The following is a 24,168-nucleotide window of genomic DNA, read 5'->3' as shown; positions in this document are numbered from 1 at the left end:
AATGTAGAGGTGACCGCATTGGGAGTAACGAATGCAGTAGACTAAGTTAGGGGAAATGCAAGTGAAATGCTGCTTCACTTGAAAGGAGTGTTTGGGCCCTTGGACGGTGAGGAGAGAGGAAGTGAAGGGGCAGGTGTTGCACCTTCTGCGTGGGCATGGGGAGGTGCCATAGGTGGGGGTTGAGGAGTAGGGGGTGATGGAGGAGTGGACCAGGGTGTACCAGAGGGAACGATCCCTACGGAATGCCGCCAGGGGTGGTGAAGGGAAGATGTTTGGTGGTGGCATCATGCTGGAGTTGGGGAAAATGGCGGAGGATGATCCTTTGAATGCGGAGGCTGGTGGTGTGATAAGTGAGGACAAGGGGGACCCTATCATGTTTCTGGGAAGGAGGAGAAGGCGTGAGGGCGGATGCGCGGGAGATGGGCCGGACATGGTTGAGGGCCCTGTCAACAACCGTGGGTGGAAAACCTCGGTTAAGGAAGAAGGAGGACATGTCAGAGGAACTGTTTTTGAAGGTAGCGTCATCAGAACAGATGCGACGGAGGCGAAGGAACTGAGAGAATGGGATGGAGTCCTTACAGGAGGCGGGGTGTGAGGAGCTGTAGCTGAGGTAGCTGTGGGAGTCGGTAGGCTTGTAATGGATATTGGTGGACAGTCTATCATCAGAAATTGAGACAGAGAGGTCAAGGAAGGGAAGAGAAGAGAAGTGTCAGAGACGGACCATGTGAAAATAATGGAGGGGTGGAGATTGGAAGCAAAATTAATAAATTTTTCCAGGTCCCGACGAGAGCATGAAGCAGCACCGAAGTAATCATCGATGTACCGGAGAAAGAGTTGTGGGAGGGGGCCGGAGTAGGACTGGAACAAGGAATGTTCCACATACCCCATAAAGAGACAGGCATAACTGGGGCCCATGCGGATACCCATAGCCACACCTTTTATTTGGAGGAAGTGAGTGGAATTAAAGGAGAAATTGTTCAGTGTGAGAACAAGTTCAGCCAGACGGAGGAGAGTAGTGGTCGATGGGGATTGTTCGGGCCTCTGTTCAAGGAAGAAGCTAAGGGCCCTCAAACCATCCTGGTGGGGGATGGAGGTGTAGAGGGATTGGTCATCCATGGTGAAGAGGAAGCGGTTGGGGCCAGGGAACTGGAAATTGTTGATGTGACGTAAGGTGTCAGGAATCACGGATGTAGGTGGGAAGGGACTGGACAAGGGGAGAGAGAAGGGAGTCAAGATAACGAGAAATGAGTTCCGTGGGGCAGGAACAGGCTGACACGATCGGTCTGCTAGGACAGTTCCGTTTGTGGATTTTGGGCAGGAGGTAGAAGCGGGCCGTCCGAGGTTGGGCAACTATCAGGTTGGAAGCTGTGGGAGGAAGATTTCCAGAGGAGGTGAGGTCAGTGACAGTCCTGGAAACAATGGCTTGATGTTCCGTGGTGGGGTCATGGTCCAGGGAGAGGTAGGAGGAAGTGTCTGCGAGTTGACGCTCAGCCTCCGTGAGGTAGAGGTCAGTGCGCCAGACAACAATAGCACCACCCTTGTCAGCGGGTTTGATGACAAAGTTGGAGTTGGACCTGAGAGAATGGAGTGCAGTAAGTTCAGAGAGAGACAGATTAGAATGGGTGAGAGGAGCAGAGAAATTGAGACGACTAATGTCACGCCGACAGTTCTCAATGAAAAGATCAAGAGATTTTTTTGTTTGTGTTTTTTTTGTTTTTATCTCCATTCATATCTATCTATTTCTGGCAGATATTACGGAATAGTGATGAGCAAGATTGCTGGCTTAATTTTGCTTTGAATTCCCCCGTTTCTACCAGTATAGACTGATGTTGAGCCCAGCTGCAGTGCCCCAAATTGTGTGAACCTGCATGGACCAAGGATTGAACTTTGAACCTTTCTTGCTGCTTCTGGCTTAATACTGCACTAGGGAGTGTTTACCTACAGAACCATCTGAAGCAAATTTGAAGCTTTTTATATTGGCCTGTTGTCTTAAGTTTTCTTAATGACTCATCATGTACCTTGTCCAGATCACTATCCAGCAACCACTCCTGGAAATGGGCAGGATCTGATTTGTCTGTGATGTCCCCTGCAGTCAAATCACATAATGCTAGTGGTTTAATTTTACTGTCCTGGCAAATGTATGAATAGTGGTAGCTCGGGCTATGTGTAGGGAAGAAACTTGGTGAGGGAAAGATGCATGTTTAATTTAACCTTTTAAATTGTTCATTGATTTGTTGGGTAAGCAGAGTGTTCCTCCATTGGTAAACACAATAATCATAACTCATCAAATATGGGAAGTTCTCATGATTGAATTTTTATAAAGCAATAGATGCAATGATAATTCTTTCTAAACTCAGATTAACTAAATACTGAGCAGGAATCGAACCAGGGGATTTCATCATGTGAGTAGCTTCAGATGACATGTAGAAGAGAATATTATAGAGTAAGCGATACTTTGACTTGGAACCACTTATGTAAAATGAAATACTTAACATGCCTATCACCCTATGATCTGAACTATTGTATAATTTTATTATGGAGGTCAGACAGTTATTGGTGGCTCTCGTGGGTGACTGATGCTCACTGCCCTGATGCTGGGCTTCAGTGGTGAGGTATGGAAGTCAGTGAATTGATTTATGGTTTTTATGACTTTGTGTAGTGTAAACAATCATGAAATTGTATGAAAATATCAGAGGTTGCTTGTGTCGATGTTTTTGTTGAATCTGTAAATTGTTGTTCATCTCATTAGAACCAAGTTTTATTGCATTAGAGTCTTGGGGATAGTGAAACACTTCATGGGAAAAATTGTCATCTGATTCAATGCCATATGATCAAATGCTGCATGATCAAATCTCCAGGAATATGTCAAACCAGAGCTAGCAACCATACTTCTAGATCAGTTAGCTTTTGCAAATGTTCTGTTTCAATCTGCCATATCCCATCCCTTCTTTAATTTTAACGCATCTATCAAATCACCATCTATTCTGATGAAAACATCTCCAAATTTTCAAGTCTTTGTATTACTATTTCTTCACACCAGGTAGAATTCTTGTGAAACGTAGTCTCCCTATTGCCTCAATATCCTTAATGTAATGTGAAGCCTGAAACTGTACATAATCCAACTGTGGTCTTACAGTTTTACATCAATTCACCTTGCATCTTGATTTTTTTTTCTATAGGCAATGCTACATTATTTTGCCTCTCACTATCCATGGGGCTACTTCAATAAACTATGAAGTTCAGAAGTTGTACATTCTTTTAGCAGCTTGATGAAATGTAAATGTTCCCAGTTAGTATTGAATTTTATATTGCTTTCTCATAACTATCCAAGATTGAATAAGATACCAACCAGGTATAATGAGTCACTCAGTATCAGTGGTGCTGTTACTGCTGTTGTCAGCTGATCAGCTCTTTGCTAATGATTCAACAATGTCAGGTTTCATGGTGTTGCAGTGAAAGGGTTGTAAAATCCAATAATCCTGAAATTACTGGGCGTGCTTAAGGGCATATCCAGGGTGTACCAGCATTTATTGCCCATCCCTAGTTGCCCTTGAGAAGAAGGTGATGTGCTGCCGCCTTGAACCACTGCAGTCCATGTGGTGTAGGTACACCCACAGTGCTGTTAGGGAGTTCCAGGATTTTGACCCAGCGACAGCGAAGGAACGGCGATATATTTCAAAGTCAGAATGATGAGTGACTTCGAGGGGAACTTGCAGGTGGTGGTGTTTCCATCTATCTGCTGCCCTTGTCCATAAGATATAGGAGCAGAAATTAGGCCACTCGGCCCATCGAGTCTGCTCTGCCATTCAATCATGGCTGATAAGTTTCTCAACCCCATTTTCCTGCCTTCTCCCCGTAACCTTTGATCCCCTTACCAATCAAGAACCTATCTATCTCGGTCTTAAATACACTCAATGACCTGGCCTCCACAGCCTTCTGTGGCAATGAATTCCATAGATTCACCACTCTCTGGCTAAAGAAGTTTCTCCTCTTCTCTGTTCTAAAAGGTCTTCCCTTTACTCTGAGGCTGTGCCCTCGGGTCCTAGTCTATCCTACTAATGGAAACATCTTTCCCACGTCCATTCTATCCAGGCCTTTCAGTATTCTGTAAGTTTCAATCAGATTCCCCCCTCATCCTTCTAAACTCCATCGAGTATAGACCCAGAGTCCTCAAACGTTCCTCATATGTTAAGCCTTTCATTCCTGGGATCATTCTCGTGAACCTCCTCTGGACCCTCTCCAGGGCCAGCACATCCTTCCTGAGATACGGGGCCCAAAATTGCTCAATATTCTAAATGTGGTCTGACCAGAGCCTTATAAAGCCTCAGCAGCACATCCCTGCTTTTATATTCTAGTCCTTCTAGATGGTAGTGGTCGTGGGTTTGGAAGATGCTGTTGGAGAAGCCTTGGTGAATTCCTGCAGTGCACTTTGTAGACGGTACACACTGCTGCTGCTGTGTCGGTGGTGGAGGGAGGGAATGTGGTGCCAATCAAGCAGGCTGCTTTGCCCTGGATGGTGTCGAGCTTCTTGTGTTGTAGGAGCTGCACTCATCTAGGCAAGTGGGGAGTATTCCATCACACTCCTGACTTGTGACTTGTAGATAGTGGGCATGCTTTGGGGGATCAGGAGGTGTGTTACTTGTCACATGATTCCTAGCCTCTAACCTGCTCTTGTAGTCACAGTATTTATATGGCTAGTCCAATTCAGTTTCTTGTCTCTACCCTGAGCAGCTCCTCCTGCAGTGATGTCCTGGAGCTGAGATGACTGACCTCCAGCAACCACAACCATCTTCCTTTGTGCTAGGTATGACTCCAACCAGTGGAGAGTATTTTTAAAGCAAACAAACAAGGTAGATAAAAACTCTGCTGTTGCCTCACACCAGGGGCCCAGAGAGGGGTCCCACACAAAGAAACCAAAAGCAGTTTGTGTTCAGTTGGTCATTATACTCTAAGATGGTGGAAGCAGTTTAAGTCTCTCTAGCTGACATACTAGCAGATTGCTGAGGAAAATAAGCATAAGATGAGTTGCTCTAAAGTTAAAGTAAGTGAATGTCAAGTGAGTACTGGTTCTCAAGGGAGATATCATGTTGTTAGCAGCCTACTGGGAGACAAGTGCAGGGAACAGGTCCTAAAGGAAAAATAGAATTCCTAGAAGCCCTTAAAGTCAAAGGACAAAGATCGGAATCTGGAAAAGGTCCTGTTAAGTGAAGTTAAGAATGAGGAGCAGAGGCTCCAAGCTTAAAGGGAGAAGGCTGCAGGATGCAGTCTTGAAAGCAAAATAGGCTTGCTAGAAGATCCAAGGAGACAGCTGAAGGTCTGTAACTCTTTATGGGCATGTGAAGCAGTGGTATAAAACAACAATTACACAGGATGGGGTGAGGCCATGCATGTTTTCCCCCTTGTATTGGTATTCTTGCAAGTGTCCTAATGAGTGCAAACCTGTAAAGGTGTGGGTGAAGGAATATTGTAATATAGTTCATTCTTTCCTGTTTAATAAATGTTTTTTTCCTTTGTTAAAAGTTCAACAACCGACTCTGCTCAGTAGCCACTCTCCACATTTCTAAACAAAAAAGATAGGATCTATCAAGCCGGGTTCTACCCTGGGATCTAACTTGTCCAGTAGTAACATCAGCTGGGATCATAACATAAGATATAAAAACAGAAAATGCTGGACAAACAGAGCCCATCTGGCAGCATCTGTTGAGAAAGAAAGTTAACATTTTGAGTCGAATAGGGCTCTTCATCAGAACTTCTGTCGTCTTTGAACTTTTAAACTACTTGTACTCGACACCCACCACTCTGGAAATAGTGGGTGCCAAGGACTCATTAAATCCCTGGCTTCCGTGTTGTTTAAGGGTGTAAATCAAAGAAACTTTATCCTATGGAAAATCACCTGGTCCATTAACTTTCAAGACAATGGCACTATTTACAGCATATTGTCCAGGATGAATGACTGGGGATGTGGCAGGACCTCAATTTTTTCTCTGTTTCTCACCTGGCAGCTGGCCAAGTGGAGGATGCCTTGTGGGTGATTTCATAGCAGGGGATGACAGCTGGCAAACCTTGTGGATGGTCCCTAGAAGTCAGGAGGTTGGAAGGCCAGAGATTGGGGTTGGGAAGGCCAGCAACTGTTGCTCAGGCAGGGTGTCTGTGATAACAACAGGCTGTATGTCAAAAACTTCCTTGAGGTGTGGTGAAGTGCCCCTGCTAGTCCATAAGGAGTGCTGTAAAAGGCACTTAACCTTTTGAGCCAGCAGCTCCTGACTCCTTTCACTGCCCCTTGGAAAAACCCATATGGGTATCATTGAATTTAAACCTTGCTCCTAATTGCATATTCAGATCCTGGTGTAGATGTTGAAGTGTCCCACCTTTCCATGATGGGGCACTCGCAAGCCGCAACCCAGTGACATGAAAATGGCAGTGGATGCATTTGTGGTTCACATTCCTCACTAAGATTTTTAATCTTTCTCCCTCTGTCCATGTCGTCATGGGGTTTGGGAGAGTGCGGTTAATGTCAAGCTCTGTACATCTCTTTCTGGTAGTGTTTTTAAGCCTGTTTCCTGGGTAGTGAAGTCAAATAAGTAACTTATAATAAATATTATGATGTGCTTCAGTAATGTTTCCCTTTCAATATCCATTCAGTAGTACTGCATCATGGTTTGTTTGAATCTAAATCTTGGCCATGACTAAAGTGTTTTACAGATTACCTGTAACTAGTTTATCACATTCTGTCACCTTTTGTTTACTGCTGACTAATACATAGCTGTTGGCTGATTAGTAGGTTAGCTGTTTTAATAAAGTCTGGAATAATTTTGACGACATAAACCCATTTATAAAATGGAGTTTAGAATGCACAAGGCACTAAGTTTCACAGTGCTTGCTGCTAAGTTCAGATGACTCCAGAACTGTTTAGAAAAATACATGGACCTGCTCCAAAACCATAACCAGGTAGTAATTCATTAAAATGGCAAATTTTATATTTAACTATTATACTGAAAATGTTGGCTATTACTATAATGTCCTCAAATGTAACTTTCAATGCTTTGATAATGATTTAAATGCTAGTATTTAGTCTCTTTCTTAGGATTAAAAAAATGTACCAGTCAAGTAAAGACTTAAAATGAAGAACACCATAGTGGTCAAGAGAACAAAAGTAAGACTTGAGGTACTGGCGTGTGAAAGCACAATACACTTATTCTGGAATGAAGCTTGCACATTGCCCAGTATGAACTTTTTGGAGGCTCTTGCTTTTTCATAGTAAATCAGTATCTTTGCTCCTTTCTCAATTAACTTGATACATGAACATACGAATTAGGAGCAAGAAGAGGCCATTTGGCCCCTCAAGCCTGCTCTGCCATTCAGTAAGATCATGGCTGATCTGATTGTGATCTCAATGCCATGTTCCTGCCTATCTACATACACCCACTGCCCCCCCCCACCCCCAAAAATCCTTTCAGTCCCTTGCTCCTTTTTCACTCCCTTGTTAGTCAAGAATCTATCTGCCCTTGCTTTAAAAGTATTCAATGACCCTGCCTCATCTGGGAGAAGAGTTCCAAAGACTCATGACCCTCAAGAAAGAAAATTCTCCTCATCTGTCTTGAATGGGAGTTCCCTTATTTTTAAACTGTTCCCTGGTTCTAGTCTTTCCCACAAGGGGAAACATTGTTCCTGCATTCGCCTTGTCAGGTCCCCTTAGAATCTTTTATGTTTCATTAAAATCACCTCTCATTCTTCTAAAATGGATACAGGCCCAGCTTGTTCAGCCATTCCTCATAAGATATCCAACCTGAGCCCCCAACACCCTCCCCCACCCCACCCATCCCAGCTATCAGTCGAGCAAACTTTTTCTGAATTGCCTCTAATGCATTTATATCCATCCTTAAATAAGGAGACCAAAACTGTACACAATGCTCCAGATGTGGTTTCACCAATGCCCTGTACAACTGTAGCAAAACATATGATTTTTGAAAATACAAGGCACAAATTGTTAATTTGATAAGTTGCCTGAAAAATAGCTTGAGGGCTTGCTAATTACTGTTAATTACCTAAATAATTTGTTTTTTTTGTATGTACTCGACAATGGTTCATTCCCACCCACCCCCAACAAATAACACAAAAATATGCATTTAAAATTTTGATTAGGATACAAAAGACTGCTCAATTTTAAGTTAAATGTTCCTTTTATGCACATTAGTTAAAAATAAGAGCTAAATATCTAGCTTTAAAATAAAATTTATAAGGAGACCAAATGGCACGCAGCCATCTGCCAGGAATGACTATTTCCCACGACCCTGCTAAAGATTGGATTGTTGCTTCATCACAGTCTGTTGCCAAACCCCATCCGATTCAAGGTTTTTTAAAAAGTGCAGTTGTCTTTGGTCATGAATTGCTATATCGAATAAAATGTTTAGAAGTTGATTAAATGTGTTTTTTAATTGATTTCTTGTGGTTTCATGGAATGCAGTTGCTAAGCCAAAACTTCTTGGATACAAGAGGAAATAAGTCAACTTATGGCATGCTTGCATCAACTTATTTTCCTCACTCGCTGAATGAATGCACAGATCTGAGTGAAAATTTGGTTTAATTCTGTTTTACACTAAACGATAGACATGAAATTATAAGTAAGGATCCTTTTAAATGAACAGTTTGACTAATCATTTGAGATTAATTTGAAAGAACATTTGATTAATCTTGCTCACTCTTACTCAACATCTCTTAATGGAACACTTATTAACGTTTGCATCAGATTAGCCTGCCATTTGACCTTTGGAAAGTGTACACAGCCATAACCTTTCAAAGTTTCACATTTAACATTGGGATATTGTATTTCCACATTCAGCTTTATTATGACCAAGATGATCTGATAGTGTAAAGATTGCTACCAGCACTTGCGCTTGATTGGCCTAGACCCATTTACCCTGACAGCTATCCCAGAAGTGCTGAATGTCAGTGTCGCCTTCACCCTCCTATGCATCACATCAGTAAGCAAAATTGTATGTTTAAGTTCTAAAAATGTCTCCCTCTTCCCCCTACCTCCACTGGCATAGGACTCATTCTCCAACACTAAACTTGATGGTCTTGCACCTAGAACCTCTACAGGCTACAATATATCAAATGTCTACAGTGACTGACCTCTCCAATAGCAAGCCAATCACACTCATTACCTTTGCTCTTAAGGTGTAGGAAAGAAGTGCACCTTATCAAATTGACTTTATAATTAACTTGACTTCAAATCCACTGCATGGCGTCCTCACCCTGTGTAATTTTGCCCAGCTTTGCATCCATGCTATACTCCATTTTCATTCCAAGCTACTCTTAAAAGGGAAGTCTTGCTACAACTGTACAGGACATTATTGAGATTGCACCTAGAGTACTGTGTATATTTTTGGTCATCTTACTTAAGGAGGGACATACTTGAGTTGGAGGCATTTCAGAGAAGATTCGCTGGGCTGATTGCTGAGATGGAGTTTTGAGGAAAGGTTGAGCAAGTTGGGTTTATACTCATTGGAGTTTAGAAGGAGAGGTGATCTTACTGAAATATGTTAGTTTCTGAGGGGGCTTGATAAAGTAGATACTAAGAATGTTTCTTGTGGGGGAATGTAGAACTAAATGGACCTCCTGAAGACTGAGGAGGAGGAATTTCTTCTCTGAAAAGGTCATTCGTGCTTGGGATGCTCCCTTCTCCTCCGCCCCACCCTCCCGTGAACAAAGGAGGCTGCATCATTGAATATTGTTCAATATATATATTCAATATATTGAATATTATAAGCTGGACGGATTATTGATCGACAGTGATTGAGGGTTATGGGGGGGGGATTGGGGGGGCAAGCAGGGAAGTGGAGTTAAGCCACATCAAATCAGCCATGGTCGTATTGACCTGCAGAGCAGACTCGAGGTGCCGAATGGCCTACTGCTCCTATTTCTTAACCACCTTATGTTCTGCTCCCATTAATGATGACTGCTCCCATTAATGATGACTTATTCAGCCACTCCGCTCATGTACTAAACTTTTTCCCCAGTTGTTTTGCCATTTTTCCTCCTGCTTTCAAAGGCTTACTTAAGAGCCTCTTCAATTGTGCTTTGACTCTTTACACCTCTTAACATCCTCCCATTTTGGCATCTACCTTTGTCCATTGGGCTGGAATGTCATTCTGTGCATTAGGTGTAGGCAAGTTGCATCCAAAAGTAAATATACGTTTGACCTGAATGAAAGTATGTTGAACTGATCATGTATGGTAAAGTATTTCCTGATTCGATGTTTAGTCTGTTATTGACATATATAGTCCTGAAAGATGCATGTAGGTAAAGCCTCTGTCAGTGACAATTATCTATAACAATTGCCAAGCATTGGCAGCAGGGTATTAATGCACAAGCCCAATAGCCTGCAATATCTCAAATTAATAAAATTCCTAAAATCTTTGCTACAGTCTCCCAATGCAAAATTGTAAAGTATACTTGACATTCCCTGTGCCCCACTGCACTTGCATGTTGTACACCTGCATTCTAATAGCTCTGAATTCAGATTTTTTGGAAACTGTTGGTTGTTAGGAAAGAGAGTTTAAGTAAGTTTTATATTTTTATTTGTGGGTGTTAAGCATGAGTTTTAGCTTTAATGTTTACGTTTGATTTGTATTTCTGTATTTGTGCATTGAGGTCAGAGTGAGTTTTAATTTTACTTTAAACGGTGCTTGCATTTCTGAGTTTTACAGCTGTAAGCTAAGTTCTACAAATGAGTAGAAGAACCTAGCAACAGTGGCTCAGAGGCAGGTCCCTCCCACAGACACAAAGAAAAACTAAAGAAACAACAGTTTTGAAGACACCTGCCAAACAGAAGCCACCTAGAAGGGACAGAGAACCAGTCCCAAGCTAAAAGTTGTTGAAAGTAGCTGCCAGAGAGAGACTGGAGCAAAAGGGACAAATAGCAAGTCCCAAGCTAAAGAAAAGACCCCAAAATCCAGAGGAGTGGAACAGGGGAAAGTGCCAAGCAGACCTTCTAGTCAAAGGAAGGACAGGAACCTGGGAAAGATCCTGTTAATGAAGTTGAGTGAGGGGCAGAGAGAGAGAGAGGCTCTGAACTTCAGATTTAAGGAGGCAAAAACTACAGAAAGCAGATTTAAAGAAAGCAGCTTGCAAGAGGCAAGAAGATTCAAAGAGACAACTGAAGGTCTGTAACTCTTTTTGCTATGGGCATGTGAAGCAGCAGGTTACTGTTCTTGGCTGTGTGTGGAAGACAGCTTGAATATGTGTGGTGACCCAGGGAAGAGGAACATCAGAAATAGTTCAAAACCCTGGTGGCGATGCCTTGTGAAAGGTATCCGAGTGTGTCAGTACGGGAGAAGATTCCAAAGATTTTTTGGAGAGTGGAGGTTGTAAACCTTTGTGAAAAACTGAGTGCAGTGAGACCAGTTGGCTTTCGGTGTGACAAGAGTCTGGGGGGAGTTGGGAGACCCATAGCATCTGGTTGAGATGGCATTGGTCACTTGGTTTGTGTGTGTGGTGTGTCTGACCACATGGTGCCATAGATTTACATGGACTATGTACCTACTGGGACCATTAAAGTATAAAATAGCTTTTGTAACTTTTTTGTTATCCTTACAAATCTGTATATATCTGTAAAGGTATACTTGTGGTTGAAGGAATATTGTAATATAGTTCATTTCTTGTTAGAAGTTCATTAGCTGACTTCTGTGACTCCATTCAGTAACTACTCTCCATTTATCTAAACAAACAAATAAAAGGTGGGACCTGTCAAGCTGGGTTCCACCCTGGGATCAGGCTTGTCTGGGGATAACTCAGCTGGGATCATAACGTGATGAACTTTTATTTCCTAAGGTGGTATGCATGACTTTTTTGTTTTCAGTTCACAGGAATTAAAAATAGGAATATGAAGATTTTTTTGCCAATAGTGACATTGGGTTTGTTATTTCAAGTATAAAGATGTTCTCAAAAATCAACTGAAATATTGTGCAGATATTTCATAGCTTGTATAGTAGTTAATCAAACCATTCACCTATGATTTGCTACGATGGTGCTAGTTAGGAATCTCATCTTTTTCTATGGCTAAATATCAAAAATGCCAAGCTTCCAATCTTTGGTCCTTGTTGCAAACTCTGCTGCCATTGCCATTGACTTTACCCCTCCCTGGCATTGCCTTGGGCTGAACTGGAGTGTTCATAACCTCAATGTCCTAATTGACCTTGCAGCTCTCCTTTAACAAAAACTGCCAGCTGCTATCTCTAAAATGTCCTGCATCTGTTTGCACCTAAGCCCAACTGTCACTGAAATTCTTCCTGCTTTCAGGCTTCCAAACTCACTAAGATGCTGTAACTTACCAAGTCCTATCCTTCACTGCCCATAAATTCCAGCTTATCCAAGACCCTATTTGAGTCCTGCCCAACCATCAGTTATATCCTTGTTGACTTGTGTTAGCCCCTAGTTCCCCCAAAACGCCATTTAAAATTTGCCTTTGTCTTTAACTTTTCTGTGGCTTGCCACCTGGCCCCATCTGTGCAACCTACAACAAATTTTGTTTCCCCACCTCTACTGAACTCTCTGTTCTGATTCTGGCCTTGAGCATTAGTCACCTGCTACCCTAACCCCCAGCCTTGCGCTACCATCAGCTTTCAGTCACCTAGGCTGATTTACTGCAGTTCCCTTCCTAGAAGCCCCTCCACTCTTCAGCTTCCATCTTTTTGTGTAAAGTCTTTGAAGCTAAATGAAAACTGGGATTTCCAGCTATATATGGTCAAAAGGATTAACTAAAGAATGTAGTTACAAGCAGAAGCCTCATAACAAAAGGTTTATACGCTGACTGAAGTCTGAGACTTTGACTTGGTTTCTCTCTTGGAATTGTGAACTGCTAGCGTCTACCATAAAATATCCTCATACTTTATTTGAATTTGCAAATATGTCTGTGACCGAAGATATTTGGGTTCTGTCATTTTGTTCAGCTATCAGTTTTTCTGTTTCTTTGGGATGTGTCTACAGTCTGATTGCAATCATACTTACCTACAAGAGGCCCAAGCAGAATAGAATCATTTGGCTTATTTAAAGTACCTTGTTTGAGAACAGCTGTGGAACATATGTCCTCTTCTTGCCTGGTAAATTATGCCTAGTTTATGAAAGTGTGATTCAACACTTTTTTGGAAGTATCAATCAACTTTGAAGATCGAGAAGCTAGCGCCTTGGGATCTCATGGATTCTTCCTCACCAGTTAGCTGAGTGCTTGGACATTGCATTTGTTCTCACATTTCGACAACATAATGTTATGACATGGCACGTGTGTGCCAGGTGGACCAAATCCACAAGGGAAATTTGGCCATGCTATCACAACAGTTCTGCAATTTGTACTTTAAGATATGTGCACTGAATTCAGAAGTTGAGTCCACCAAGACCTTTAGAGATTTAAAAAATTAAATTAATTATTAACAAAATAAAATGCACCTACATAATACTACAATTATGTAATACTATAATAAATCCTAAAATTCCTAATTAACCTGACTCCCAGTTACACACCCCCTGTAAGGCAACAGTCCGAAATAGATTTTACATTTAAAAACAAAACAGGTTAACACGGTACCCACGTGATAGTGGAATTCCAAATGGCTTTCTCCAACTTGTTATTGGACACAACAGACTTATGCACAAATGGCTGGAGGCTGCTTCAAGGCTGTTTCTCACACTCCTGTTAGATCACACATGGCCCCCAACGTAGCCTTTCATTCTCCTTTATATGTTTCTCTCTTTAATATGTAAATTCCATTGTTTCATATATCTTTGGAACTGTACCTTTACCTTTGGGGAAAAATGAACACATTGCTTTGCCTTCCTTATCTGGCTAGTTGTAAACATCCCTTTCAAATCCAAACAATCCCTTCACTTATCCAAAAATGCAAATTCTCTTCATACCTTACATTCTAAAACAGCATCCATGTTTACTCATTAGCATTTGAAGTGCATTTCTATACCTAGCTGCTTTTGATAATTTCAAGCTTGCAGTTTCCTGACTCCAAAAGTGATCAAATCACACAGAACCATCCACATACTCGCCCATAAACCTACTTGACAACAAACCAGAAAAATATTATGAAAATTATACTTTCCTAATAAGACTCTCTGATCATTTTCCATTTGTTAACTGTTGTTCAAGTCCTTCACACTGCTTGAAGTGACAGCCCACTTTCATTCCTACAAAATCAAGTCAGCACAGTTTAATTTATTTTATACATTTCTCAATTTCTAGTTCTAGTGACGCAGGAGCCTTACTGGAGATTAATACATTTATGCAATAGTCATTTCATCTTGAAAATGAAGAAAGATTTTCCTCTTGTAAATTTTCTCCCATGTCTCCTGAAAGTATTAACGACTTGCTGGGTGTGGCCTCTCATTGGATATGGCTTTATAGTTGCTCATTGCAACCTTATTGAATTGGCTGTTGCCTCAGAAGGCAATTCATAGGCCATTCAGTTAAAGGTATGTTTTTAATGAGCCTGAGTTGGTCTGCTTCTTACCCACATACCTACCCAATCAATGAATAGCAGTTGAGAATGACAACCCTCCAGATGTACTGAGGCTAATTATAGTACAATTATGATTGAGATTTGTTTCACCAATTTATTGAGTACTTTAAAGGAGTCACATGCTGTGGATAAAGGGGAACCAGTGTGTACTGTACTTAGATTACTAGAAGGCATTTGATAAGGTACCACATCAAAGGTTATTGTGGAAAATAAAAGCTCATGGAGTAAGGATTAATATATTGGCACAAATAGAAGATTGGCTAGCTAACAGGAAACAGTTGGCATAAATTTCTGGTTGGCTGGATGTGACGAGCGGTATGTCACAGTGGTCAGTGCTGGTGCCTCAACTTTGTACAGTTTGTATAAATGAATTGGATGAAGGGAAGACACAAAGGTAGGAAAGTAAGTTATGAAGAGGACTTAAGGAGACTACAAAGGGACTGTTGAGTGGGAAAAGATCTAGCAAATCGAATATCATGTGGGCAATTGTTAAATTGCCCATTTTGGTAGTGAGAATGGGGAAAAAAAAACATACCTAAATGGTGAGAGATTGCAGAGCTCAGATTCAGCAGGATCTGGGAGTCCTAGTGCATGAATCACAAGACTAGTATGCAGGTGCAGCAAGTAATTAGGAAAGCTAATAGAATGTTATCATTTATGATGAGGGGAATTGATTACAAAAGTAGGGAGGCTATGCTTCAGCTGTACAGGGCTTTGGAGACCACATCGGGAGTACAGTGTGCAGCATTGGTCTCCTTAAGGAAAGATGTAAATGTGTTAGAAGTAGTTCAGAGAAGGCTTAATTGACTAATACAAGGAATGGGCAGGTTGTCTTATGAGGAAAGGTTAGACAGGTTAGGCTTGTATCTATGAATTTAGAAAAGTAAGAAGCGATTTGATTGAAACATTTAAGTTCTAGGGGTTTTGACAGGGTGGATGCGGAGAGGATGTTTCCTCTTGGAGAATCTTGTACAAGGGGGTCACTTTAAAAATAAGTGATTGCTTGTTTAAGACAGATGAGAATTTTTTTCTGCGGGTGGAACCCCTTCCCAAAAGGCAGTGGAAGCAGGATTTGAATATTTTTTAAAGCAGAGTTAGATTCTTGATTAACAAGAGGTATAAGGTTATCGGGGGTAGGCAGGAAGGAGTTTAGGTTAATATTCAGATCAGCCATGATCTTATTGAATGGCAGAGCAGGCTCAAAGGGCCAATAGGCCTATTCCTCCTAATTTGTATGTTCATAAATCAATGACTCAACGATTCTCTGCCTTAACCAACTAAGTCATGAGGGGAACCAGAAGATACGTTTTTTTTATTAACATTTAGGGGTTCTGGCAACTTGTGTCTGTCAGCTGCAGAATTTATGGTTCCATTCCATGCTAGGTGTTTCTCTTCCTCATAAATTATATATTCATAAGATTGATTACAGAATTATCTTAAGATGTTTGCAAAACCCTTTAATCAATCACTATTATTAATAATAATGAGATTGGTAAAAGTAACTTGTTTCAATAACTGTCAGGTTATACTGCAGCAAGATTTTGAAGTAATGCCCTGATGTTTTTTACATCTGAGTACTGTTTGTAATGGTCACTTTTTCAATTGCAGGATTTTGTCTATCATTTTGTTGCCTTCGTATTCTACTTTGGAGCATCAGTCCTTGAAGCTGCAACAACAGCTGCAGCTGTAGAACGCGAGTCCATCAATGCAACCACAGCTGTTTTTGTAACAGTTCTAGATTTTCGGCAGTACACTATAAATGTTGTTGCTACGGTAAGTTGTTTTCATGTGTTTAACCCAATACAAGGTGTTCTTTAAGCTTTTAAATGATCTAATTTATAAACTGTAGCCTTCAAAGTATGCATAATATCAGATCTGGTGTACCTGATGGGTAGTGTTTGGAGCATATCTGTAATACTTGATAACTTTGGAAGTTCTTAACATGGTTCGTTTTAAGATCACTCCTCAAGTTTGCCTCTGAGGAAATGATTGGACTAAGCAATTGTAGCTGTTTGGAAATTCCTGAGATCTATTTACTGATTGAACAGCAGGGCCCTGTATGAGAAATTCCTCAACTATTTTATATCTGAGACTGAGATATTGCTGAAAAGAGACGTGCTGTTGAAGCTTTTTGTCTTGCACTCATCAGGACAGACCCAAGAATATCAGTTCTCGAGGAGAACAACAATTTAGACCCAACTGGTGGATCACGTCAAACAGCACATCCCTTCAGCTGTTTGAAACAGGAAAAGTATTGACCATGCTCAACTAGCCCATGCTTGCAAAACTCAAAGCATAGTGTCCAACCTTAGATGTGATTGGAAGTGTTTTATTAAACCATCCCAATTGTGCTAAGAATTACACTAATAGCCAATTTAAGATTATCACTTAGGCTTGCAGTATGACTCACTTATGTAGCCTTATCCTGTACAAACAAAAAGAACATGTCCATGCATTGCATCTTTTTCAACTAGACAAAAGCTTGGGACAGCCATTCCTTGGTTCATTCCTCATGGTAATGCTTTCGCCAGAGCTGACTTGCCTGGTTTTAATTTAAACAAAAGCTTGGCAGTCAACTGTTTCTTGGTACATTCACCATGACAATGCCTCGAGCAATGAGTCCACTTGCCATCCAATCAGTGCCCTCTTCTCATGCAGTATAAATTATTGTTCCCTTTTGAGATTTGGTATTCTTGCATCTGTCCTAATGACTGCAAGATGAAAAAGTTCCACAGCATGCTCTTTTGTTTTCAGCAATACTCAAGTTCTGTACTACCAAGTGACTATTTGAGACTCATGTTAGAATGAGGCTTTAACACACAACTTATAGAAATATATATTTATCAGAATGAAGATATTTGTCTAATCATATAATCTCTTGAACTGGAGATTAATTCTTTTTCAGATCCCATTTGTCAAAAAAATTGGGCTAATGCCTGATTTTTCAATATACAACTGTTCATGAGTAACTTTATAAATTTGCTCTTGCATTCCTTTTTTAGTTCCAGTCCTACTCCAGCCCCCTCCCACAACTCTTTCTCCGGTACATCGATGATTACTTCGGTGCTGCTTCATGCTCTCGTCTGGACCTGGAAAAATTTATTAATTTTGCTTCCAATCTCCACCCCTCCATCATTTTCACATGGTCCATCTCTGACACTTCCCTTCCCTTCCTTGACCTCTCTGTCTCAATTTCTGTTGATAGACTGTCCACCAATATCCATTAACAAGCCTACCGACTCCCACAGCTCCTCGCACGCCACTTCCTGTAAGGACTCCATCCCATTCTCTCAGTTCCTTTGCCTCCATCGCATCTGTTCTGATGATGCCACTTTCAAAAACAGTTCCTCTGACATGTCTTCCTTCTTCCTTAACCGAGGTTTTCAACCCACGGTGGTTGACAGGGCTCTCAACCGTGTCTGGCCCATCTCCCGCGCATCCGCCCTCAACTTCCTCTCCCTCCCAGAAACATGATAGGGTCCCCCTTGTCCTCACTTATCACCCCACCAGCCTCCGCATTCAGAGGATTATCCTCCGCCATTTCCGCCAAGTCCAGCATGATGCCACCACCAAACACATCTTCCCTTCACCCCACCCCCCGGCGGCATTCCGCAGGGATCGTTCCCTCCGAGACACCCTGGTCCACTCCTCCATCACCCCCTACACCTCAACCCCCTCCCACGGCACCTTCCCATGCAACCGCAGAAGGTGCAACACCTGCCCCTTTACTTCCCCTCTCCTCACCGTCCAAGGGCCCAAACACTCCTTTCAAGTGAAGCAGCATTTCACTTGCATTTCCCCAATTTAGTCTACTGCATTCGTTGCTCCCAATGGGGTTTCCTCTACGTTGGAGAGACCAAACGCAGACTGGGTGACTGCTTTGCAGAACACCTTCGGTCAGTCCGCAAGTATTACCCAGACCTCCCTGTTGCTTGCCGTTTCAACACTCCACCCTGCTCTCATGTCCACATGTCCGTCCTTGGCCTGCTGCATTGTTTCAGTGAAGCTCAACGCAAACTGGAGGAACAGCACCTCATCTTCCGACTAGGCACTTTACAGCATTCCGGACTGAATATGGAGTTCAACAATTTTAGATCATGAACTCTCTCCTCCATCCCCACCCCTTTTCCGTTTCTTCCCCCTCCTTTTTGTTTTTTCCAATAATTTATATAGATTTTTCTTTTCCCACCTATTTCCATTATTTTTAAAGGTATTTCCACCCATTGTTTATATCTACCTTTTAGCCTTTTTAGCATTCCTTCACCCCACCCCCAATAAAGCTATCTGTACCTTGTTTGTCCTGCTTTCTACTCTTAATTAGCACATTCCTTTAGATAATATCACCACCTTCAACACCTTTGTCCCTTTTGTCTGTGACATCTTTTGGTTATCTCCACCTATCACTGGCTTCTTGTCCCAACAACCACCCCCCCCCCCCCCCCCCCAACCCTTAAACCAGCTTATATTTCACCCCTTTCCTATTTTTACTTAGTTCTGTTGAAGGGTCATGAGGACTCGAAACGTCAACTGTGTTCTTCTTCACCAATGCTGCCAGACCTGCTGAGTTTTTCCAGGTATTTCTGTTTCTGTTTTTGTTTCGGATTTCCAGCATCTGCAGTTCTTTGCTTTTATATAGGTAAAAAGAGGGTTGAGTTCCTGAAAGCAGAACATAGGGAGCTAGGAAATAAATTAAAAAGCAGGACCTCAAAGTTGATAGTCTCAGGATTACTCCCAGTACCATGTGCTAGCGGCACGAGAAATAGGAGAATAGACCAGATGAATGCATGGCTGGAGAGATGGTGTGTTTGGGAGGGATTTAGATTCCTGAAGCATTGAGACCAATTCTGGGGAAGACGGGACCTGGACGCGTTGCACTCCAGCTGAACTGAGACCAATATCCTCGCAGGGATATTTGTAATATGTGGGATGGGAACCTGAGAGGGAAACAAAGATAGAAATGAAAGACAGAAAAAGAGAAAGCAAAAGTGAAAGGCAGAGGAAATGAGGGCTAGCAGCAAATAGTGCCATTGTACAAAAAAGTGTATAAATGATAAAAAGACAAGTCTAAAGGCACTATCTGAATGCACAGAGCATTTTCAATAAGGTAGGTGAATTAACAGCGCAAATAGATGTAAACGGGTATGATATGATTGCGGGGACATGGTGCAGGGTGACCAAGGCTGGGAACTGATTATCCAAGAGTACTCAATGTTTAGGACAGATAGGCAAAAAGGAAAAGGAGGTGGTGTGGCATTATTAATTCAGGATGAAATCAGCGCGATAGCGACAGAGGATATTGGTTCAAAATCTAGATGTAGAATCAGTCTGCACGGAGCTAAGAAGCCACAAAGGGTGGAAAACAGTTGTGGGAGTTGTCTATAGGCCTTCAAACAGTAGTGATAAGGTAGGGGATGGCATTAAACAGGAAATTAGAGATTCATGTAACAAGGGTGCTACAGTAATCACGGATGACTTTAATCTACATATAAACTGGGCAAACCAAATTAGCAATAATACTATGGTGGATGAATTCTTGGGAGTGTGTGTGAGATGGTTTTTTTTTTAGACCAGTATGTCGAGGAACTGACTATCCTCGATTTGGTATTGTGCAATGAGAGAAGTTTAATTAATCTTGTTGTGTGGGGTCCCTTAGGGAACAGTGACCATAACATGATAGAATTCTCCATTAGGATGGAAGGTGAATTAGTCCAATCTGAAACTAGGGTCCTAAATCTTAAAGGAAACTACAAAAGTATGAGTTGGTTTAAGATAGATTGGGGAACTTCATTAAAAGGCATGACAGTGGATAGACAATGGCCAATATTTAAGGAACGAATGTATGCATTGTAACAGTTATACATTCCTTTCTGGTGCAAAAAAGCAACAGGAAAAGTGGCTCAGCCATGGCTAACAAAAGAAATTAAGGATAGTATTAGATCCAAAGAGGGGTCATATTAAGTTGCTAGAAAAAGTAGCAAGCCTGAGGATTGGGAGCAGTTTAGAATTCAGCACAGGAGGGGAAAGAGTATGAAAGTAAACTTGCAAGGAGCATAAAAGCAGACTGTAAAATCTTCTATAAGTATGTAAAACAAAGATTAGTGAAGGCAAATGTAGGTCCCTTACAGTCTGAAATGGGAGAATTTATAATAGAAAACAAGGAAATGGCAGAGGAGGAAGATGCAAATTTCCTAGAAATACAAGGGAACCATGGGTTTAGCGAGGATGAATTGAAGGAAATTAACATCACTAAAACAATAGTGCTGGAGAAATCAATGGGACTGAAAGCCGATAAATCCCCAGGGCCTGATAATCTACATCCCAGGGTAGTAAAGGAGGTGACCATGGAAATAGTGGATGCATTGGTTGTCATCTTCCAAAATTCTGTAGATTCTGGAACAGTCATGGCAGATTGGAGGGTGGCAAATGTAACCCTACTATTTAATAAAAAGGGAGGGAGAAAAACAGCAAATTAGACCAGTTAGCCTAACATTAGTCGTAGGGAAAATGCTAGAGTGTATTATAAAGGATGTGACACTTAGAAAATATCAACTGGATCAGACAAAGTCAACATGGATTTATGAAAGGGAAATCATATTTGACAAACCTCCTGGAGTTTTGAGGATGTAACTAGCAGAATAGATCAGGGAGAACCAGTAGGTATGGTGTATTTGGATTTCAAAGCTTTTGATAAAGTCCCACACAAGAGGTTAGTGTGTAAAATTAAAGCACATGTGATTGTGGATAATATATTGGCATGGATTGAGAATTGGCTCGCAGACAGGAAACAGGAATACATGGGTCTTTTTCAGAGTGGCAGGTGGTGATGAGTGGGGTTCTGCAGGGATCAGTGCTTGCGGCCCCAGCTATTCATAATATATATCAATGATTTGGATAAGGGAAACAAATGTAATATTTCGACTTTTCCTGATGAGATAAAGCTTGGTGGGAATGTGAGCACTGAGGAGGGTGTTAAGAGGCTTCAAGTAATTTAAACAGGTTGAGTGGACAAATACATGGCAGGTACGGTATAACATGGATAAATGGTAGGGAAAACAGAATGGCAGAATATTATTTAAATGGTGATAGATTGAGAAATGTTGTTGTACAAAGGACCTGGGTGTCCTTGTACACCAATCACTGAAAGCAAGCATGTAGATGCAGCAAGCGGTTAGGAAGGCAAATGGTATGTTAGCCTTCAAGGGAACTTGAGTACAGGAGCAAGGAAGTCTTACTGCAGTTGTACAGGGCCTCGGTGAGACCACACCTGCAGTATTGGGTGCAGTTTTGGTCTCCTTTTCTACGAAAGGTTATACTTGCCATAGAGGGAGTGCAGCAAAGGTTCACCAGATCGATTCCTGAGATGACAGGATTGTCATACGAGTAGAGATTGGGCTGACTAGGCCTGTATTCACTGGAGTTTAGAAGAATGAGAGGGGATATCATTGAAGCATAAAATTCTGACAGGGATGGACAGGCTGCCTGCAGGGATCATATTTCCTCTGGCTGGGGGGGTCTAGAGCAAGGAATCACAGTCTCAGGATGTGGGGTAGACCATTTAGGACTGAGATGAGGAGAAACTTCTTCACTCAGAGGGTGGTGAACCTGTGCAACTCTACCACAGAAGGCTGTGGAGGCCAAGCCACTGAATGTATTTAAGAAGGAAATAGATTTACGGGCACTCAAGGTGTCAAGGGCTATCAGGAGAATGCAGGAGTATGAGTTGAGGTAGAAGATCAGCCATGATATTGAATGGAGGAGCAGGCTCGAAGGGCCAAATGGCCGCCTCCTGTTTTCTATGTTCCTATGTGTCATTTGCAAATTTGGCTGCTGTACATTTGCCTCCTTCATTCAAGCCATTGATGTAGATACTGCACACTCAATTTTCAGGTTGGCAGAATATGATCATTTATCTTTCCTCGGCTTCCTGTTAGCTAACCAATCATCTACACCATGAATTCTTATTTTGTGTGGTAATCTTTGCTTCTACCTGAACCACACATTAAAATCATCATGCCCAAGCCTTTTTCAAGTGATAGGATCCTGAACCATGACCAGTTTAGGTACTGTGAATATTACATTCTTCTGTTTGGGCCAGCAAATTGAGCCATGGAAAGTGTGGATTTGGGTGGTGCAAGACAGCTACCACTCTGCTTCCTGTTGCAACCTTATTGCTGGTTAAGGCTGTTGCTCGCACCTGACGGTTGCTGTTTTATGCTGAATGGACTTGGTGCATCTCATTGAGTAACAGCGCTTGCAATATTTTTGATCACATCAAAAATTCCAGTCCACAGCATGAAGCAGAAAATCCCCTCCTAAAGTGAAGCAGGAGTGCCAGTTAATAGATGGGAGTCAGGATCAGCAGTGAAGAGTGTATTCAGGTAGATATGGTGAAGACCATTCTTCCAAGCAAGAGAAATTGAAAGTGTACCTTGCAGGAAAGCCCCTTGGGGGTGGCATGGGGGCTGGTGGAGTTCCTCTGAATGAGATGCATTAAGAGTGCCTTTGTGAAGGGGTAATGGGGTGCAGTACCTCTGAAGAAGGAGAATTTGAGAGCAGGATGAGAATGGGATTCTGCCGAAAACATGTCAAAATATGTAAGGTATGGAAGACCTGTCAATGAGTAAGAATTGGTGTTTAGCCTTTCAAGAAATAACTTGCTCATTTTATAAAACATCAGGTAACTGGTGAAGGTGATAGGTCATGTTGTCCTGTTGAATATAAACAAAACTAAAATGTTTATTTTGAATACCTATCAAATGTGCAGTGAAGTTCTAAAATTAACTAGAATGCACAACTAATAACCTCCTACTGCCAGTGCCAACAATAAAATGGATTGCTTGAAATAGGTGAGCATATGGGAAACCAGGGCAGTGCATTTGAGACATTGTGGAATTGAACTCTCACTTCTATTCCAATTCTCAGCAGGTCTGACAGCATCTGCGGAGAGGAATACAGTTAACGTTTCGAGTCCGTATGACTCTTCAGAACTAAGGAAAAATAGAAATGAGGTGGAATATAAGCTGGTTGAAGGGAGGTGGGACAGGTAAAGCTGGATAGAGGGCCAGTGATAGGTGGAGGCAAAGAAGAGATTGCCAAAGATGTCATAGACAAGAAGACAAAGGGATGTTGACAGTGGTGATATTACCTGAGCAATATGCTAATGATAAGGGTAGAAAACAGGACGAGCAAGTAACAGCCCGGGTGGGGGTAAGGAATCGCAATAGGCTAAAAGGCAGAGATAAAACAATGGATGGAAATACATTTAAAAATAATGGAAATAGGTGGGAAAAGAAAAACATTAAAAAAATATATTATAAATTATTGGGAAAGGGGGTGGGGATGGAGGACAGTTCACAATCTAAAGTTGCTGAACTCAATATTAAGTCCGGAAGGCTGTAAAGTGCCTAGCCGGAAGATGTGCTGTTCCTCCAGTTTGCGTTGAGCTTCACTAGAACAAACTAGCCAAGGACGGACGTGTGGGCATGAGAGCAGGGTGGAGTGTTGAAATGGCAAGCGACAAGGAGATCTGGGTCATGCTTGCGGACAGACCGAAGGTGTTCTGCAAAGTGGTCACCTAGTCTGCGTTTGGTCTTTCCAATGTAGAGGAAACCGCATTGGGAGCAGCGAATGCAATAGACTAAATTGG

The 24,168-nt window shown here is 41.8% G+C and overlaps 1 protein-coding gene across 1 annotated transcript in view; it reads left to right on the top strand.

The window, feature by feature from the left end:
* Nucleotides 1-24,168, top strand: part of mal2 (mal, T cell differentiation protein 2) — a 56,413-nt gene that overhangs the window by 24,045 nt on the left and 8,200 nt on the right. The window contains exon 3 of the mRNA XM_078540153.1: nucleotides 16,131-16,295. Coding sequence (XP_078396279.1) covers nucleotides 16,131-16,295 — 165 coding nt within the window. The remainder of the gene's footprint in view (nucleotides 1-16,130; nucleotides 16,296-24,168) is intronic.

Source organism: Cetorhinus maximus, chromosome 4, assembly GCF_964194155.1.
Source record: "Cetorhinus maximus chromosome 4, sCetMax3.hap1.1, whole genome shotgun sequence".
Classification (NCBI taxonomy): Eukaryota; Metazoa; Chordata; class Chondrichthyes; order Lamniformes; family Cetorhinidae; genus Cetorhinus; species Cetorhinus maximus.
Note: the sequence above shows the minus strand (reverse complement) of the source record. Positions and strands in the feature narration are given on the sequence as shown.